This window comes from Saccoglossus kowalevskii, chromosome 8 (assembly GCF_978046115.1).
Source record: "Saccoglossus kowalevskii chromosome 8, keSacKowa6.1, whole genome shotgun sequence".
Taxonomy (NCBI): domain Eukaryota; kingdom Metazoa; phylum Hemichordata; class Enteropneusta; family Harrimaniidae; genus Saccoglossus; species Saccoglossus kowalevskii.
This window is the reverse complement of record NC_140648.1, coordinates 41,320,500-41,342,695: the sequence shown is the minus strand read 5'-3', so window position 1 is coordinate 41,342,695 and position 22,196 is coordinate 41,320,500. Positions and strand designations below refer to the sequence as shown.

At 38.7% G+C, this 22,196-nt stretch overlaps 1 protein-coding gene across 1 annotated transcript in view; it reads right to left on the bottom strand.

Moving 5' to 3' along the window:
• Nucleotides 1–11,914: 11,914 nt before the first annotated feature.
• LOC102803203 (voltage-dependent T-type calcium channel subunit alpha-1H-like) overlaps nucleotides 11,915–22,196 on the bottom strand; it is a 264,401-nt gene continuing 254,119 nt past the window's right edge. Inside the window, exon 33 of the mRNA XM_085502864.1 lies at nucleotides 11,915–14,270. Within this exon, the coding sequence (XP_085358990.1) occupies nucleotides 13,420–14,270 (851 nt within the window). The 3' untranslated portion in view covers nucleotides 11,915–13,419. The remainder of the gene's footprint in view (nucleotides 14,271–22,196) is intronic.

Below are 22,196 nucleotides of genomic sequence, written 5' to 3'. Positions count from 1 at the left end.
TTTCAGTAGTTTGCCACTACTTTTCAGCACTTTGCCACAACTTTTCTGTACTTTGCCACACTTTTCATTACTTTGCCACGACTTTGCCACAACTTTTCAGTACTTTGCCACACATTCCAGTGCTTTGCCACTACTTTGCAACAACTTTTCAGTACTTTGCCACACTTTTCAGCACTTTGCCACAACTTTTTAGTACTTTGCCACACTTTTCATTACTTTGCCACGACTTTGCCACAACTTTTCAGTACTTTGCCACACATTCCAGTGCTTTGCCACTACTTTGCAACAACTTTTCAGTACTTTGCCACACTTTTCAGCACTTTGCCACAACTTTTCAGTACTTTGCCACATTTTTCAGTACTTTGCCACTACTTTTCAGCACTTTGCCACAACTTTTCAGTACTTTGCCATACTTTTCATTACTTTGCCACGACTTTGCTACAACTTGTCAGTACTATGCCACACTTTTCAGCACTTTGCCACTACTTTTCAGTACTTTGCCACTACTTTTCAGCACTTTGCCACACTTTTCAGTGCTTTGCAACTACTTTGCCACAACTTTTCATTACTTTGTCACACTTTTCAGCACTTTACCACTGCTTTTCAGTAGTTTGCCACTACTTTTCAGCACTTTACCACAACTTTTCAGTACTTTGCCACACTTTTCAGTACTTTGCTACTGCTTTTCAGTACTTTGCCACACTTTTCACTACTTTGCCACTACGTTTCAGCACTTTGCCACACTTTTCAGTACTTTGCCACTACTTTTCTGTACTTTGCCACACTTTTCATTACTTTGCCACGACTTTGCCACAACTTTTCAGTACTTTGCAACACATTCCAGTGCTTTGCCACTAATTTGCAACAACTTTTCAGTACTTTGCCACACTTTTCAGCACTTTGCCACAACTTTTTAGTATTTTGCCACACTTTTCAGTACTTTGCCACGACTTTGCCACAACTTTTCAGTACTTTGCCACACATTTCAGTGCTTTGCCACTACTTTGCAACAACTTTTCTGTACTTTGACACACTTCTCAGTACTTTGCCACTACTTTTCAGCACTTTGCCACAACTTTTCAGTACTTTGCCACACTTTTCAGTGCTTTGCCACCACTTTGCCACAACTTTTCAGTACTTTGCCACACTTTTGAGCACTTTGCCACTGCTTTTCAGTAGTTTGCCACTACTTTTCAGCACTTTGCCACAATTTTTCAGTACTTTGCCACACTTTTCAGTGCTTTGCCACTACTTTGCCACAACTTGTCAGTACTTTGCCACACTTTTCAGCACTTTGACACTACGTTTCAGTACTTTGCCACTACTTTTCAGCACTTTGCCACAACTTTTCTGTACTTTGCCACTACTTTTCAGCACTTTGCCACAACTTTTCAGTACATTGCCACATTTTTCAGTACTTTGCCACAACTTTTCAGTACTGTGCCACACTTTTCTTCACTTTGCCACTACTTTTCAGTACTTTGCCACTACTTTTCAGCACTTTGCCGCACTTTTCAGTACTTTGCCACGACTTTGCCACAACTTTTCAGTACTTTGCCACACTTTTCAGCAATTTGCCACTGCTTTTCAGTAGTTTGCCACCACTTTTCAGCACTTTGCCTCAACTTTTCAGTACTTTGCCACACGTTTCAGTGCTTTGCCACTACTTTGCCACAACTTGTCAGTACTTTGCCACACTTTTCAGCACTTTGCCACTGCTTTTCACTACTTTGCCACTACTTTTCAGCACATTGCCACAACTTTTCTGTACTTTGACACACTTCTCAGTACTTTGCCACTACTTTTCAGCACTTTGCCACAACTTTTCAGTATTTTGCCACACTTTTCAGTGCTTTGCCACCACTTTGCCACAACTTTTCAGTACTTTGCCACACTTTTGAGCACTTTGCTACTGCTTTTCAGTAGTTTGCCACTACTTTTCAGCACTTTGCCACAATTTTTCAGTACTTTGCCACACTTTTCAGTGCTTTGCCACTACTTTGCCACAACTTGTCAGTACTTTGCCACACTTTTCAGCACTTTGCCACTACGTTTCAGTACTTTGCCACTACTTTTCAGCACTTTGCCACAACTTTTCTGTACTTTGCTACTACTTTTCAGCACTTTGCCACAACTTTTCAGTACTTTGCCATACTTTTCAGTACTTTGCCACGACTTTGCAACAACTTTTCAGTACTTTGCCACACTTTTCAGTACTTTGCCACACTTTTCAGCAATTTGCCACTACTTTGCCACAACTTTTCAGTACTTTGCCACTACTTTTCAGCACTTTGCCACAACTTGTCAGTACTTTGCGACACTTTTCAGTGCTTTGTCACTACTTTGCCACAACTTGTCAGTACTATGCCACACTTTTCAGCACTTTGCCACTACTTTTCAGTACTTTGCCACTACTTTTCAGCACTTTGCCACAACTTTTCATTACTTTGCCACACTTTTCAGCACTTTACCACTGCTTTTCAGTAGTTTGCCACTACTTTTCAGCACTTTACCACAACTTTTCAGTACTTTGCCATACTTTTCAGTGCTTTGCCACTACTTTGCCACAACTTGTCAGTACTATGCCACACTTTCCAGCACTTTGCCACTACTTTTCAGTACTTTGCCACTACTTTTCAATACTTTGCCACAACTTTTCAGTACTTTGCCACACATTTCAGTGCTTTGCCACTACTTTGCCACAACGTTTCAGTACTTTGCCACACTTTTCAGCACTTTGCCACTGCTTTTCAGTACTTTGCCACTACTTTTCAGCACATTGCCACAACTTTTCTGTACTTTGCCACACTTTTCAGTACTTTGCCACCACTTTGCCACAACTTTTCAGTACTTTGCCACACTTTTGAGCACTTTGCCACTGCTTTTCAGCACTTTGCCACTACTTTTCAGTACTTTGCCACTACTTTTCAGCACTTTGCCACTACTTTTCCACAACTTGTCAGTACTTTGCCACACTTTTCAGCACTTTGCCACTACGTTTCAGTACTTTGCCACTACTTTTCAGCACTTTGCCACAACTTTTCAGTACTTTGCCACATTTTTCAGTACTTTGCCACAACTTTTCAGTACTGTGCCACACTTTTCTTCACTTTGCCACTACTTTTCAGTACTTTGCCACAACTTTTCAGTACTTTGCCACATTTTTCAGTACTTTGCCACTACTTTTCAGCACTTTGCCACAACTTTTCAGTACTTTGCTATACTTTTCAGTACTTTGCCACACTTTTCAGTACTTTGCCACACTTTTCAGCAATTTGCCACTACTTTGCCACAACTTTTCAGTACTTTGCCACACTTTTCAGCACTTTACCACTCCTTTAAAATAGTTTGCCACTACTTTTCAGCACTTTGCCACAATTTTTCAGTACTTTGCCACACTTTTCAGTGCTTTGCCACTACTTTGCCACAACTTGTCAGTACTTTGCCACACTTTTCAGCACTTTGCCACTACTTTTCAGTACTTTGCCACTACTTTTCAGCACTTTGCCACAACTTTTCAGTACTTTGCCACTACTTTTCAGCACTTTGCCACAACTTTTCAGTACTTTGCCACATTTTTCAGTACACTGCCACAACTTTTCAGTACTGTGCCACACTTTTCTTCACTTTGCCACTACTTTTCAGTACTTTGCCACATTTTTCATTACTTTGCCACTACTTTTCAGCACTTTGCCACAATTTTTCAGTACTTTGCCACACTTTTCAGTGCTTTGCCACTACTTTGCCACTACTTGTCAGTACTTTGCCACTACTTTTCAGCACTTTGCCACTTTTCAGTACTTTGCCACATTTTTCAGTTCACTGCCACAACTTTTCAGTACTGTGCCACACTTTTCTTCACTTTGCCACTACTTTTCAGTACTTTGCCACTACTTTTCAGCACTTTGCCGCACTTTTCAGTACTTTGCCACGACTTTGCCACAACTTTTCAGCACTTTGCCACACTTTTCAGCAATTTGCCACTGCTTTTCAGTAGTTTGCCACCACTTTTCAGCACTTTGCCTCAACTTTTCAGTACTTTGCCACACGTTTCAGTGCTTTGCCACTACTTTGCCACAACTTGTCAGTACTTTGCCACACTTTTCAGCACTTTGCCACTGCTTTTCAGTACTTTGCCACTACTTTTCAGCACATTGCCACAACTTTTCTGTACTTTGACACACTTCTCAGTACTTTGCCAATACTTTTCAGCACTTTGCCACAACTTTTCAGTACTTTGCCACACTTTTCAGTGCTTTGCCACCACTTTGCCACAACTTTTCAGTACTTTGCCACACTTTTGAGCACTTTGCCACTGCTTTTCAGTAGTTTGCCACTAATTTTCAGCACTTTGCCACAATTTTTCAGTACTTTGCCACACTTTTCAGTGCTTTGCCACTATTTTGCCACAACTTGTCAGTACTTTGCCACACTTTTCAGCACTTTGCCACTACGTTTCACTACTTTGCCATTAGTTTTCAGCACTTTGCCACAACTTTTCTGTACTTTGCCACTACTTTTCAGCACTTTGCCACAACTTTTCAGTACTTTGCCATACCTTTCAGTACTTTGCCACGACTTTGCAACAACTTTTCAGTACTTTGCCACACTTTTCAGTACTTTGCCACACTTTTCAGCAATTTGCCACTACTTTGCCACAACTTTTCAGTACTTTGCCACACTTTTCAGCACTTTGCCACTACTTTTCAGTACTTTGCCACTACTTTTCAGCACTTTGCCACAACTTTTCATTACTTTGCCACACTTTTCAGCACTTTACCACTGCTTTTCAGTAGTTTGCCACTACTTTTCAGCACTTTACCACAACTTTTCAGTACTTTGCCATACTTTTCAGTGCTTTGCCACTACTTTGCCACAACTTGTCAGTACTATGCCACACTTTCCAGCACTTTGCCACTACTTTTCAGCACATTGCCACAACTTTTCTGTACTTTGCCACACTTTTCAGTACTTTGCCACCACTTTGCCACAACTTTTCAGTACTTTGCCACACTTTTGAGCACTTTGCCACTGCTTTTCAGCACTTTGCCACTACTTTTCAGTACTTTGCCACTACTTTTCAGCACTTTGCCACAACATTACAGAACTTTGCCACACTTTTGAGCACTTGCCACTGTTTTTCAGTAGTTTGCCACTACTTTTCAGCACTTTGCCACTACTTTGCCACAACTTGTCAGTACTTTGCCACACTTTTCAGCACTTTGCCACTACGTTTCAGTACTTTGCCACTACTTTTCAGCACTTTGCCACAACTTTTCAGTACTGTGCCACACTTTTCTTCACTTTGCCACTACTTTTCAGTACTTTGCCACAACTTTTCAGTACTTTGCCACATTTTTCAGTACTTTGCCACTACTTTTCAGCACTTTGCCACAACTTTTCAGTACTTTGCTATACTTTTCAGTACTTTGCCACACTTTTCAGTACTTTGCCACACTTTTCAGCAAATTGCCACTACTTTGCCACAACTTTTCAGTACTTTGCCACACTTTTCAGCACTTTACCACTCCTGTAAAATAGTTTGCCACTACTTTTCAGCACTTTGCCACAATTTTTCAGTACTTTGCCACACTTTTCAGTGCTTTGCCACTACTTTGCCACAACTTGTCAGTACTTTGCCACACTTTTCAGCACTTTGCCACTACTTTTCAGTACTTTGCCACTACTTTTCAGCACTTTGCCACAACTTTTCAGTACTTTGCCACTACTTTTCAGCACTTTGCCACAACTTTTCAGTACTTTGCCACATTTTTCAGTACACTGCCACAACTTTTCAGTACTGTGCCACACTTTTCTTCACTTTGCCACTACTTTTCAGTACTTTGCCACTACTTTTCAGCACTTTGCCACAACTTTTCATTACTTTGCCACACTTTTCAGCACTTTACCACTGCTTTTCAGTAGTTTGCCACTACTTTTCAGCACTTTACCACAACTTTTCAGTACTTTGCCATACTTTTCAGTGCTTTGCCACTACTTTGCCACAACTTGTCAGTACTATGCCACACTTTCCAGCACTTTGCCACTACTTTTCAGCACATTGCCACAACTTTTCTGTACTTTGCCACACTTTTCAGTACTTTGCCACCACTTTGCCACAACTTTTCAGTACTTTGCCACACTTTTGAGCACTTTGCCACTGCTTTTCAGCACTTTGCCACTACTTTTCAGTACTTTGCCACTACTTTTCAGCACTTTGCCACAACATTACAGAACTTTGCCACACTTTTGAGCACTTGCCACTGTTTTTCAGTAGTTTGCCACTACTTTTCAGCACTTTGCCACTACTTTGCCACAACTTGTCAGTACTTTGCCACACTTTTCAGCACTTTGCCACTACGTTTCAGTACTTTGCCACTACTTTTCAGCACTTTGCCACAACTTTTCAGTACTGTGCCACACTTTTCTTCACTTTGCCACTACTTTTCAGTACTTTGCCACAACTTTTCAGTACTTTGCCACATTTTTCAGTACTTTGCCACTACTTTTCAGCACTTTGCCACAACTTTTCAGTACTTTGCTATACTTTTCAGTACTTTGCCACACTTTTCAGTACTTTGCCACACTTTTCAGCAAATTGCCACTACTTTGCCACAACTTTTCAGTACTTTGCCACACTTTTCAGCACTTTACCACTCCTGTAAAATAGTTTGCCACTACTTTTCAGCACTTTGCCACAATTTTTCAGTACTTTGCCACACTTTTCAGTGCTTTGCCACTACTTTGCCACAACTTGTCAGTACTTTGCCACACTTTTCAGCACTTTGCCACTACTTTTCAGTACTTTGCCACTACTTTTCAGCACTTTGCCACAACTTTTCAGTACTTTGCCACTACTTTTCAGCACTTTGCCACAACTTTTCAGTACTTTGCCACATTTTTCAGTACACTGCCACAACTTTTCAGTACTGTGCCACACTTTTCTTCACTTTGCCACTACTTTTCAGTACTTTGCCACATTTTTCAGTACTTTGCCACATTTTTCAGTACTTTGCCACTACTTTTCAGCACTTTGCCACAACTTTTCAGTACTTTGCCACACTTTTCTATACTTTACCACTCCTTTAAAATAGTTTGCCACTACTTTTCAGCACTTTGCCACAACTTGTCAGTAATTTGCCACACTTTTCAGTGCTTTGCCACTACTTTGCCACAACTTGTCAGTACTATGCCACACTTTTCAGTACTTTGCCACACTTTTCAGTGCTTTGCCGCTACTTTGCCACAACTTGTCAGTACTTTGCCACACTTTTCAGCACTTTGACACTACGTTTCAGTACTTTGCCACTACTTTTCAGCACTTTGCCACAACTTTTCTGTACTTTGCCACTACTTTTCAGCACTTTGCCACAACTTTTCAGTACATTGCCACATTTTTCAGTACTTTGCCACAACTTTTCAGTGCTGTGCCACACTTTTCTTCACTTTGCCACTACTTTTCAGTACTTTGCCACAACTTTTCAGTACTTTGCCACATTTTTCAGTACTTTGCCACTACTTTTCAGCACTTTGCCACAACTTTTCAGTACTTTGCTATACTTTTCAGTACTTTGCCACACTTTTCAGTACTTTGCCACACTTTTCAGCAATTTGCCACTACTTTGCCACAACTTTTCAGTACTTTGCCACACTTTTCAGCACTTTACCACTCCTTTAAAATAGTTTGCCACTACTTTTCAGCACTTTGCCACAATTTTTCAGTACTTTGCCACACTTTTCAGTGCTTTGCCACTACTTTGCCACAACTTGTCAGTACTTTGCCACACTTTTCAGCACTTTGCCACTACTTTTCAGTACTTTGCCACTACTTTTCAGCACTTTGCCACAACTTTTCAGTACTTTGCCACTACTTTTCAGCACTTTGCCACAACTTTTCAGTACTTTGCCACATTTTTCAGTACACTGCCACAACTTTTCAGTACTGTGCCACACTTTTCTTCACTTTGCCACTACTTTTCAGTACTTTGCCACATTTTTCAGTACTTTGCCACTACTTTTCAGCACTTTGCCACAATGTTTCAGTACTTTGCCACACTTTTCAGTGCTTTGCCACTACTTTGCCACTACTTGTCAGTACTTTGCCACACTTTTCAGCACTTTGCCACTACTTTTCAGTACTTTGCCACTACTTTTCAGCACTTTGCCACAACTTTTCAGTACTTTGCCACTACTATTCAGCACTTTGCCACAACTTTTCAGTACTTTGCCACATTGTTCAGTACACTGCCACAACTTTTCAGTACTGTGCCACACTTTTCTTCACTTTGCCACTACTTTTCAGTACTTTGCCACTACTTTTCAGCATTTTGCCACAACTTTTCAGTACTTTGCCACACTTTTCTGTATTTTACCACTCCTTTAAAATAGTTTGCCACTACTTTTCAGCACTTTGCCACAACTTGTCAGTAATTTGCCACACTTTTCAGTGCTTTGCCACTACTTTGCCACAACTTGTCAGTACTATGCCACACTTTTCAGTACTTTGCCACACTTTTCAGTGCTTTGCCACTACTTTGCCACAACTTGTCAGTACTTTGCCACACTTGTCAGCACTTTGACACTACGTTTCAGTACTTTGCCACTACTTTTCAGCACTTTGCCACAACTTTTCTGTACTTTGCCACTACTTTTCAGCACTTTGCCACAACTTTTCAGTACATTGCCACATTTTTCAGTACTTTGCCACAACTTTTCAGTACTGTGCCACACTTTTCTTCACTTTGCCACTACTTTTCAGTACTTTGCCGCACTTTTCCGTACTTTGCCACGACTTTGCCACAACTTTTCAGTACTTTGCCACACTTTTGAGCACTTTGACACACTTCTCAGTACTTTGCCACTACTTTTCAGCACTTTGCCACAACTTTTCAGTACTTTGCCACACTTTTCAGTGCTTTGCCACTACTTTGCCACAACTTGTCAGTACTTTGCCACACTTTTCAGCACTTTGCCACTACGTTTCAGTACTTTGCCACTACTTTTCAGCACTTTGCCACAACTTTTCTGTACTTTGCCACTACTTTTCAGCACTTTGCCACAACTTTTCAGTACTTTGCCATACTTTTCAGTACTTTGCCACGACTTTGCAACAACTTTTCAGTACTTTGCCACACTTTTCAGTACTTTGCCACATTTTTCAGTACTTTGCCACTACTTTTCAGCACTTTGCCACAACTTTTCAGTACTTTGCCACACTTTTCTGTACTTTACCACTCCTTTAAAATAGTTTGCCACTACTTTTCAGCACTTTGCCACTACTTTGCAGTACTTTGCCACTACTTTGCAGTACCCTGCCATATTTTGCCACTACTTTGCAGTATTTTGCCACTTCTTTGCAGTAGTTTTCTACAACTTTGCAGTACTACTTCGCAGTACTTTGCCACTACTTTGCCACTACTTTTCCATTACTTTGCAGTACATTGCCACTGCTGTGCAGTACTTTGCCACTACTTTTCCACAACTTTGAGATATTTTGCCACACTTTGCAGTACTTTGTCACTACTTTGCCATACTTTCGGGTATTTTGCCACTACTTTGCAGTACTTTTCCACAACTTTGCAGTACTTTGCCATACTTTTGGGTATTTTGCCACTACTATGCAGTACTTTCCCACTACTTTGACACCACTTTGCAGTATTTTCCCACTAGTTTGCAGTATTACATACAGGTAAACTCGCATGTAATCCTGATTTACTATACATACAGGTAAACTCGTACGTGTTACTGATTTACTATACATACAGGTAAACTCACATGTATTCCTGATTTACTATACATACAGGTAAACTCGCGTGTTCCTGATTTACTATACATACAGGTAAACTCGTGTGTTCCCGTTTTTCTCCGCATACAAGTAAACTTGCACAAGTTACCGATTTGCTCGACAAGCAGCTAAATTTTGTTTCTGACTCACTATATGTAAAGGCAAATTCACATTTTTTCACATTTCAATAAATGCATACTGCCATTTAAGCTGCCAAAGATCAAGATGCAATAATCCTGGTATTGCTTAGATATTGTTTAGACAAATATAAATCTAGACTACAAGACATTGTATGCAAAATATCCACATTGAGAAAACATGATAAAGGAATATCCAGTTTAGCAAAAAACATTTTGTGCAGTTATCTATGTCAATGGGAGAATGCTGCTGGACAAGACTCCTGTACTTGTGTGACTTAGTACTCTATTGATTGCTTTGATTGCATAAGCAAACTAAGTATGCAAGTCCAGCAAACGTATGTACATGTATATTTCTCATGCCTGCAGCTCATGTTAAGTCTTATCTTTCAGCCATCTCTTGCTTGTCATGTGGTTTTGCCTGTCTTAGCAATTTTGCATAACTTAGCTTCCTGTAGTTTCCACTACTTTTAAGGAGCCTACTTTTAGCTAAATTTATAACGTGTTTTTCTATGTGTGCTTTGTCATGGTGCATTAGGTGACGTACAAGTTTCAGTGCCATTGCAGTACTTTCACAGGTGATCAGTTGATGAAATAGATCAACTTTGTATGACTCTTAGGATGCACCTGCTTGCTCTCATGGATGCAGTATGAACAATGTCCTTCAGGTTATGTTAAAATGTTAAGCATACCTTTTCTGACAGAACCGTATTTTGCTTGCCCCCACTTGTCTGTCAGTTTGGTGCTTTCTCACAAGTACAAAGTGACACTGAACATTACAATCCTGTTACAGGTGCCTTGCTTGCCCCCACTTGTCTGTCAGTTTGGTGCTTGTTCACAAGTACAAAGTGACACTGAACATTACAATCCTGTTACAGGTGCCTTGCTTGCCCCCACTTGTCTGTCAGTTTGGTGCTTGCTCACAAGTACAAAGTGACACTGAACATTACAATTTAATCCAAACATATTAACTGGAAAGAGCTGCAGTAGAGATTTCCATGACCTACCTCAACAAGGAGGCAAGGATTGGTTGCTGTTTCTTTGACAAGTTGCGGTGAAGATTCTCTCCTGGTGTGCTCATCACAATGTGTTCAGGCACATCAGGATGCATATGAGACAATATCACCAACACAACTCAGACTCAGACTCAGAGGTAGTACAACAACAATGAGTGGCAGATCACCTCATGGAGCTGTTCAGACTGGTGGAACTGACATGTACTCTAGGTAGGTTAAATAACCGGTAGCACTGATGTTGAATGTGTCATATTGTTCTCATCAACAATAACAAACAACACAATGATGACACTGTTATCACCTTAATGGTCAAAGCAGGAGTGAATCGCACTCTTAATTACGGTCACTACTGGTGAATGACCCAGCATTGCACCATGCTCCAGTCAGTTGGCAGAGAACAGCCTGTTTATACTAGAGACACTGGGGCAGTGCATTGGTTTTCAACACCAAACACAATTTACCCTTTTTCTCTACTATGTGGCTAATACAGGGAAAACAAGTACCCTTTATGGTGAGGAAGTCTGCAATCAACACATATTGCAATCAACATACTGGCTGTAATTATGCGGAGGAAAATTAATTACCAACAACAATGCTGTTAATTAAGGCATTTATCTAGGGGTTAATGCACTGGCTGAGCCCTGCACATTAGTTAAGGGCAAGCAAACTTTTCCCAATTCAGACACTACTAATATGCACAATGTAATAGGTTTGTTTAGAATCATTACGATTCTAAACAAACCTATTGATACTCCACCTGGAGGTTGCCATACAACAGTGATCGCTAAGTCACGATTGTGGCAATTATGTTGTTGACATATCTGATGTCAGGATGGTAGCCTATAGCAGCATTATTATATCATGTGACCAGAGTTTCTTGTGTTAAGCATTTGATTCTAGTCCAATCATGACGACTCATTATAGTATTTATCTAAAACTATGATCTTTGATTGCTTTGCAAGTTCATAAGCCAGAAACAATTTTAAAAAGTGCAAGTTTTATTGATTCAACTTTGCAAGGTAAATCTTGTATCGATCAGTGGGTGTTTTACCTTCAACCCAGAGAAAGGAGCAAATTAATTTACATATTGGAGGCCAGCTTTTCACTAAAACCCACATTTCTCTAGTTTAGACAATATCTAAAAAAATTTAGTGCAAGTGCCAGTTTTCCTATTTTCTTTTAACCATATAGCAATTGTACCTATTAACTGCCTCTACATTCTTAATGAAAAAAAGTGACCAAGACAAAGATAAGTGAAACAATTTTTGGGGTTAAGGGATTACTATTTTATCAAAAATTCTTTGTTGACAGGTCATATACATTTGTATGCAGTAATATAGAAATACAAAACAAAATAATTCTTCACAAAAATATAAAACAATCTTTGCGAGAGAAAACTACATGTATGTTAAATAAGTATGGCCAAAGAGTAACAACAACCTTAAAAACTTAATTGTTATCATAATTTTCCTTAAGGGTTCAAGTCAGAAAATCATTTCTGTACACACTGAAGATTATTGCAAATTTTGCAGTTTTTTTTTAAAAAGTGAGCACATTCATAATTATAGACAAATTTACACATCTATGCATGCAAAAAATTGTATTAATGTAAAGCCTCATGGTTTGAATAAGAAAGAAATACATTTGTTATGGAAATTGAGGGGAGAACTGCGACTTCCTGCAAAGAACTGTGTCCTAGAAGCACCATTTTTCTATCAAATCTTACAAATGATGTACACGATTTAAACCGTTTTAACTTTCGTCATTAACTAAAACAAAATGAAGACAGTCAAATACTAAAGATAAACAGCATTATTCAAAAATAAAGAAGCAAAAATGATAATGGGCATCACCATTGATTTTACAAAAATAAAATAAAATGATTGCACAAGATTCCCCATAGACAACAAAACAATATTTATATTACTAGAGACAGGTTTTTTTTTTTTTTTAAATAAGGCTGAGATTATTTTGAACAAATCATTATTAAAAAGAACATAAGACACATAAATAATACAGATTACGAAATTGCCTTTTTTTCAAAAGAATTTAAATATCTGAAATATTTTAAGTAGTGTATTGATATCAATAAAGAATGTTTCAATATTGGCAAGAAAATAAACTCAAATAGTAAAAATATATCAGTCAATTTTGAGTTACATCTCTAATTTTGAGTATACAGAATACCTGCAAGACCTGCAACCTGCTCAAAAATTCAGCACCGCTAAAGTTTTCTAGTGTACATTTCCATACATCAGACTGTAAATATTCATCACCTGAATTGTACCATGTTTATCAATTTTACCACCCCCCTGTAGAATGGTACAAACTTTTGTAACATGGAAGAAGCAACTTTAGTTTAAGGGGTGAGAAGGCTGATCAAGACATGAAGAGTATATAGATTTACAAACAGCATATTTTGCATAATAAATAAAACATTTCAGCAGAATTACACAACTCTGTTTTAAAATTTTACACATTGTTAAACATAATCGGCACCAGCATATATCACACCATCATCGTCTACATCTTGTATGTCCATGGCTGGGGGCTTCATGTCCATATGCCGATTGAAAGATTTCACTTTCCAGGGATCCCAGAAAATGACCTCCTCTCCATCGGATTCCCCACTCAAGTCTGGAATGTCATCTGGAATTGGCAGTGAAGAAGGAAGTGTTGGCACATGGCAATCATGGCAACCATGCTTGCTCGGTGAATGTACAGGACACTGTGGATCAATGATGTATTCCTCATCATTGTCAATTGTTGCTATATCTATTGGGCTAACAGTTCCATGTATAGGACATGGACTACAACTCTGAGGCAAATTAACACCATGAATAGGACATGTGTCCTCATCATCGTTCTGACTTAACAATGGACTACATGTCCTTACTTCTCTAGCACTTTCTTCAATTGATTGCCCACCTGCTGATAGTTGTCGCCGTATTTTAGTCTCCGGCGACTCAGTCAAATGTTTAAGTTCCTCCTCAGAGGAATCACCTGAGCTTATCCAATCATGTAATAGAATTTCATCACCATCTTGTCCAAGGTTATCCAGATCAGCCAATAGTTCATCACCATTCTGCACCTGATCATAAGAGGGTGGTGGCCCATATTGCAAAGGTTGTGGTGGAATAGTACTAGTAGATGAGTGAGGTGACTTGTCAGGCGTTATTTGCCTGGACAGCTTGTTCATTTCAAGTACTTCTGAGCATGGTAGGTTACCTAGCTGCATAGTTGGAGAAATGCATTGGAAATCTGGCAGCACATCATACTTTCCAGGTGATAAATTCTTATTAATCTGGTCCTGACTGTGATCAGCTGCAATAACTGCAAAATAGACCATATATAGAAGTACTAAACACAAGCCATGCATGGCACAGTCTCAGTTAGTTATTGAATTTAAGATATAGAGTTTTGTTTATAGTAATATAGCTTGAATATAACAGTGTCTAGAATATGATTATGATGATTTTTTAACATTAAAATGATTAACATTTGTATCTGATTGTCAAATGAGTACTTGTCCAAATCAAGAAATATTGCTCTGGAACAGAATTAATTAAAAAAAACAAAATCAGCCATTTTGAATACATGTATATATCTATAACATGATGTATAATAAATATATAAAATTTTAACATATTCAGTCAAAGCATGTCAGAGATATGGCTCTAGAAGCCCATTCATTAAAACAAAATGGCTGCCAGTCAGCCATTTTGAATCCGATCTGAAAAATGAAATGGTGTGCATCAGAAACCCATAATGTCTAATGTATGTTATAAGTTTGAACGAAATCCATCCATAAATGCTTGATATTTGATGATTTTTTTAGCACAAACATGGTCACCATTCAGCCACTTTGAATAGGATTGTAAACCAATATATCTGTATATCTATGACATGTCGTTAATAGATATTAAAAATTTGAACATAATCAGTCAAAGCATGTCAGAGATATGGCTCTAGAAGCCCATTCAGAAAAACAAAATGGCCGCCAGTCAGCCATTTGGAATCGTATCTGAAAAATAAAATGACGGGCATCAGGGGCCTGTAATGTCTAATGTATGTACCAAGTCTGAACGAAAACAACCTAGAAATGCCAGAAATACTTGATATTTAATGATTTTTCAGAACAAAAATGGCCACCATTTGGCTATTTTTAATAGGATCATCAAACCAATATATCTGTATATCTATGACATGATGTATAATGAATATTTAAAATTTGAACATAATCAGTCAAAGCAAGTCAGAGATATAGCACTAGAACCACATTCATTAAAACCAAGCCATGCATGGCACAGTCCCTGTTAGTTATCAAATTTAAGATTTATAGTTTTGTTTATACTAAAATAGTTTGAATATAAACATGTCAGGAATGTGATTATGATGATTGTTTAACTTAAAAATGATTGACATTTGTATCTGATCATGAAACAAGTACTTGTCCATATTGAGAACATATCTGGAACAGATTTAATTAAAACAAAATTGGCCATTTTGAATACATGTACATATCTATTACATGATGTATAATGAATATATAAAATTTAAACATAATCAGTCAAAACATGTCAGAGATACGACTCTAGAAGCCCATTCATTAAAACAAAATGACCGCCAGTCAGCCATTTTAAATCCGATCCGAAAAATAAAATGACATGCATTAGAAACCTGTAATGTCTATGTATGTAAAGTTTGAACTAAATCCATCCATAAATGCCAGAAATGCTCGATATTTGATGATTTTTTAGTACAAAAATAGCCACCATTTTCCCACTTTGAAAAGGATCGTCAAACCAATATATTCGTATATCTATGACATGATGTATAATGAATATTACAAATTTGAACATAATCAGTCAAAACTAGTCAGAGATATGACATTTTGAATCTTATCTGAAAAACAAAATGATGTGCATCAAGGTCCCATAGTGTTTAATGTATATACCAAGTTTGACAAAATCCATCTGTAAACAGCAGAGAAATGCCTGATTATGATGATTTTTTTAGATCGTGGTACAAATTGATGTGCATATGTATAATACCATGTATGACGTATGTTTGAAGTTTGAATGTGATTGTTTCAGGCATTTCTAAGATACGCACACACCACAGAAGCACAGAGGTCAAAACATACAGTGTCTTTAGTGCATGCGTGATTCTCCAAAAAAACAGTGTCTTTAGTGCATGTGCCATCTTCTCAAACATACAGTGTCTATAGTGCATGCATGATTCTCCAAAACAGTGTCTTTAGTGCATGTGCCATCTTCTCAAACATACAGTGTCTATAGTGCATGCGTGATTCTCCCAAACATACAGTGTCTATAGTGCATGCGTGATTCTCCAAAACATACAGTGTCTTTAGTGCATGTGTGATTTTCCCAAACATACAGTGTCTATAGTGCATGCGTGATTCTCCAAAAAAACAGTGTCTTTAGTGCATGTGCCATCTTCTCAAACATACAGTGTCTATAGTGCATGCATGATTCTCCAAAACAGTGTCTTTAGTGCATGTGCCATCTTCTCAAACATACAGTGTCTATAGTGCATGCATGATTCTCCCAAACATACAGTGTCTATAGTGCATGCGTGATTCTCCAAAACATACAGTGTCTATAGTGCATGTGTGATTTTCCCAAACATACAGTGTCTATAGTGCATGTGTGATTCTCTCAAACATACAGTGTTTATAGTGCATGCATGATTCTCCAAAACATAGTGTCTTTAGTGCATGTGTGATTTTCCCAAACATACAGTGTCTATAGTGCATGCGTGATTCTCCAAAACATACAGTGTCTTTAGTGCATGTGTGATTTTCCCAAACATACAGTGTCTATAGTGCATGCGTGATTCTCCAAAACATACAGTGTCTTTAGTGCATGTGTGATTTTCCCAAACATACAGTGTCTATAGTGCATGTGTGATTCTCCCAAACATATAGTGTCTATAGTGCATGTGTGATTCTCCCAAACATATAGTGTCTTTAGTGCATGTGTGATTCTCCAAAACATACAGTGTCTTTAGTGCATGTGTGATTCTCCCAAACATAGTGTCTATAGTGCATGTGTGATTCTCCAAAACATACAGTGTCTATAGTGCATGTGTGATTCTCCAAAACATACAGTGTCTTCAGTGCATGCGTGATTCTCCCAAACATACAGTGTCTTTAGTGCATATGTGATTCTCCAAAACATATAGTGTCTTTAGTGCATATGTGATTCTCCCAAACATACAGTGTCTTTAGTGCATGTGTGATTCTCCAAAACTTACAATGTGTTTAGTGCATGTGTGATTCTCCAAAACATACAGTGTCTTCAGTGCATGTGTGATATTCTCCCAAACATACAGTGTCTTTCTATTCTCCAAAACACAGTCTACCAGGTATGTACAACCTAGAAAAAGTGCCATTTGCGAGTGGTAAAATGTATCATTTGTTAGTAGCAAAAAAGCCCTATGCGAGGGGTACGTAATACAAAGGCCAGGAAAACTGGTGTATGCGAGGGGTAGAGTCATTTGCCAGTTTGCTTATAATATAATAACGTACGTTCAAATGTGTTTATCACATTAAAATCAAATATTTACCATGGTTATGAAATGATGCTGTTGAGGCTTTTACTTTAGGGGTGATTCAAATATAAAAATAATGGTAGCAAATAGGTGTCAACGCGATCTAGCCCAGGTGTCAACCGGCGCGTGTCAACCGGTACTCAACATTACAGTCGACCAGTGTACGCGGATTACATTGCGAAGATCACAAATAAAAGTAGCTTTAACTACTATTTCCAGTGCTTTTTATTTATTATTCATTTAATTGTTTATATTAAAAAGTTCATTCAGTCGTTTGCATAGAAACGATGTTTGCTCTTCACCCACTGCACAGGAAACGTGACAGCACGATAATTTAATGTGAAAATTGTTTTTCCTTTGGTAAAATTAGTATGAATCCGTGGTCTGCGATTAAAGAATCATAGAATTATAATTGTAGTTAGTGAAAACGGGTGTTCACAGAAGGGTCACAGAATTATTGTGTCACGCGCCGCCGGTTGACAGTAGCAGGCTTCAAAGGTAGTCACACCTCGGAGAGGTGTTAAATTTGCCACAACCCAAGTGTTAACTAGCACACAATTCCATAATAATACATCGACACGAATTGATAGTATACGTAAACAAGCAGCCTGTCGGCTGAGATAGCTAGTGGACTTGCTAACCCAAAAATTATCAAAAACCTGCACTTTTTAGTACAAACATCCCACTCGGCATGATGGTAGTCTATGACCATATGAAACATTTAAGATATGGACACAAGCTGTGGTAACCTTCTTTAACCCTAATTTACATAAATTAAAGATGGCCGCCGCCACATAATAGTATCTTGATGTATTTTTCCATATCTCTGCTTATTTTCAGGATATTTGTAATATGTAAGGTTCTTAATGTATGTTTTTGTGACAGATTAGTAACTTTGGTGCTACTAGATCAATTTATGTCCCTACAGTGTCGTCCGAAGATAATTTTAACAAGTTTTATGCAAAATTTACAAATTACCTAACAACTCTGGATATATATATAGCAAACTTAGTTTTAAAATTTATGTTAAACATGTTGAGCTGTTAAACATCTGTTACCATGGAGATGTAGTTTGACGGTTTTATGTTGCAGATTAAGTATCGTAATCATTATTGGGTCTATATTGTGAGCCTTTGACGAAATGTTGTATAAATGTATGAATTAAATATTTGGTCATTACACAAGTAGTTTGGAACTGCATTTTCAGTTGATTTATGTAAATACAATTTCTTTTCTTATTTTATTCAGCCTTGAAACATGGATGTAGACGTAGAAAGTGTAGTTTTTAGTGCATCTAGAGACACCAGGAATTGGCAGCTTTGTTTCATATGTCAATCAGCCACTTCAGAAGACTAAATCAATCCTTCTCGTAACAAACGACTGAAACATCATTGAAAAATCCTATTGAAAATATCTGTACTCTAAAGTCGCTTGAAGAATTGCCCCATGATGTAGCTGTTGATGATATATGTGGTGATAGTGATATTGATGATACAGTCAATCTTCTAAAGTTAAAAAATGTTGTCTGGCACAAAGGCTGTAAAAATAAGGTAGACAATCAAAAAGTGAAAAGAGCTCAGTTGAAAAGGACAAGTCAGTGAATGCTAGCCCAGTTAAAACTTGAAGAGTAAGTAAGGGTAACTCTTCACATGTTGGTGATATTTGTCCTCCCAATGAAGACTCGCCTGAAGAAGGAAGACTATGTTTGCTCTGTGAAAAAACTGGTGGAAAAAGGTTAAGGAAGGCTGCCACATTTGGACTTGACACCAAAGTAAGAAGATGTGCCGTGGTTATTGGTGACAAGGCACTTATTAGAAAACTCTCCTCAGGGAACATGGTGGCTATAGATGCGGTGTACCATCTGACATGTCTTACTAAGCTTTACAGAGATGCTGCAAGAATTGAAGCTACAGAGGATGATGAGAACCAGCAAACTAGATTCCTGAAAGCACAAGCGTTTGCTGATTTGGTTGACTATATTGAATCACAACGAGGTACAGGGACTGTTTTCAAGATGGCAGCTCTTGCTAATTTGTATTCTTCTCGCCTTGTTTCCCTTGGCTTGAATGATTATGTTCACACAACTCGCCTTCGCCACAAAGTGATAATTGCAGTTCCAGATCTTATTGAAGTCAAATGTCCATCAAACCGCACTGATTTAGCATTTGATGAGGATATCAGTCTAGCCCTACAAGAGATATCAGATAGCTGGGATTCTGAGATAACAGTTCTGGTCAAAGCAGCAAAGATTCTGAGAAAACATGTACTCAACATGAAGTATGATTTCACTGGACATTTTTCACCAGATAGTGAAGTAAGGTCAGTACCATCAATACTCCTGTCTTTCCAGCAGATGGTGTTAGATGGACCAGCAATAATGAAAGAAAAAAATCCATCTCTGGTACCAGCTTCAGACCATGTACCCGCTGCTGCACTTTCAATTTCACAGCTCATCATGTACAACTCTGTGAAGAAACGTTCGACCAACCCTGGCTGCATTCCACGTCATATTCGCGAACGTGAGAATCCACTTGTCATATACTGTAAAGGGGGTAATTATTCACTGGGTTTTAATTTAGCTTATTTCGCTGACTGGAAAAATGCGCTAAATTAAAACACAGTGAATATGTAAAATTTAGCATAGAACACATTATCTAAATGACGAAACCGTGAATTTAAAACCCACTGAATATGCCTGACATGGTAAATCAGTGAAATTTAAACCCAGTGAAAATTAGTCATTTTACAGTATATATTGCCCTAAAGATCTATGCAAATACCAGGAAAGAAAGCCTTGTTGATTCCATGCACGAGCATGGTTTGTGCATCTCATACTCTCGCTTGCAGACAATATCAAATGATCTCGCAAATTAGCTTTTATGAAAAGAGTGGTATTGTCATTCCTGTGCTAGCTCGTCGAGGGGTCTTCATGACAAATGCCTTTGACAACATCGACCACAACCCACGTGCAATGACAAGCAAGTCAAGTTTTCATGGATCTTGTCTGTCTATTCTTCAATTTCCTACTCCTGACAATGCTGGCACCAAAATTGGTCCAGAATGCATACTCAATCCAGAAGTGATGGGCAAAAAGGGGATTGACATTCTTCCACAGTCCTACACAACCATGGAAGAGGTTGCCTTGCCCAATGATGAGGTTATTTATGTGCCAGATTTGAAACTTAACAGTTGGCTAAAATCAGTGGCACCCCCTCTAATGACGACCTTGCAAGATGCCTTCCAGTGGTTGGAGCATGCTCGTAAGATCTACCTCAAAGATCAGCTAAGCGACAGTGATTGGATCTCCTGGGCTGCATATCATGCGAGTCAAACGGTTGAAATCCCTACTGTTACACCATCCTTCACGCTGCCATTGTTCAGGGAGTCAGCAACTAGTCCTATAATGGTGTACCATGCTATGGGGATTGTTGAATCAGTGACAAACTATCTAAATCCTGGACAAACTCCAGTCCTTGTGGCTGATCAACCTCTCTACACAATTATGAAGAAACTTCAATGGAAATACCCAGAAAGTCATGGTGAAGACAAGTTTGTTATCATGCTTGGTGCCATGCATATCGAAAAAATGCTCTGGGAAATCAATGGTACGTGGTTTGATAACAGTGGTTGGACGACTGCAATAACCAATTCAAGAGTGGCATCAAGTGGTACTGCAGAGAGCTTCATTGGTGTCTCTCATATCACACGTACACGGTACATGCACCAGGTGAGTTTTTGATCTCTTCTGAGTAATATGCATTATGTCTTTTACAGGAATAATAATGGTTTGCCAGCCGTTTTGAAGGACTTGACATTAAAGTTTTATTAAACTCTTACAGTCCCAGCAATATAAATGAATAAATATCCAAAAAGTCCAAGTCGGATTCTAGACAGTTTAAGCTAACATCTGCATTCATTCATATTAAACTAATTTTTAATTTTACTGTATTTTCAGGTATATGCACTTACCCTATATATACTCCTCCATCAAGCATATGATGCCTACATCAGTTCCCGACCTATGTCAGAGAACCCTAATGACCCCCCCTCTCAGCTTCGATGTCTGGGTCAATCAACAAAAGGAAAAGGAACCGCAATTTCTGTATTGGCACCGTGGAATGGAGCTTGAGCTAACCACACTTCAGTTTGTCAAGTCCGTCCGTACTGGCGACTTCAACCTCTTCCTCGAAACAATTGAACAACTATCACCCTGGGTGTTTGCTCTGGATAGAACTCATTACAAACGAAATCTGACCATTCATAACCGTGATATGCATGCACTTGAGGAACAACATCCAGCCATATATCAGGAGTTTGCACAAGGTCACTTTGTTGGACAAAAATCTAGCCACGCATTCTCCACAATTGCTCTTGACCAAATTCATGAGCAACTCATTGGTGAGCTCAAAGGCAACAGTTCTGGTGTCATAGGTCTCACGGAAAACCCAGCCGAGCTTCGACAACATTTGATTGTTGGACCACAACTGTCACGCCTTATACAGGAGTTTGAGCAGCTAACTCCTAGTACAGATGAAAGGCATCATGAACAGTATGCTAAGTTTCAGCATACTTTCCAAGCAGATGTCCAGGCACTAGTTGAGGCTATTGTTGATCTTGGGAACCCATTCCTTGAAGATTCTGGGCAGCTGATTGAGCTTGATGGCTCTGTAATTATGACAGATG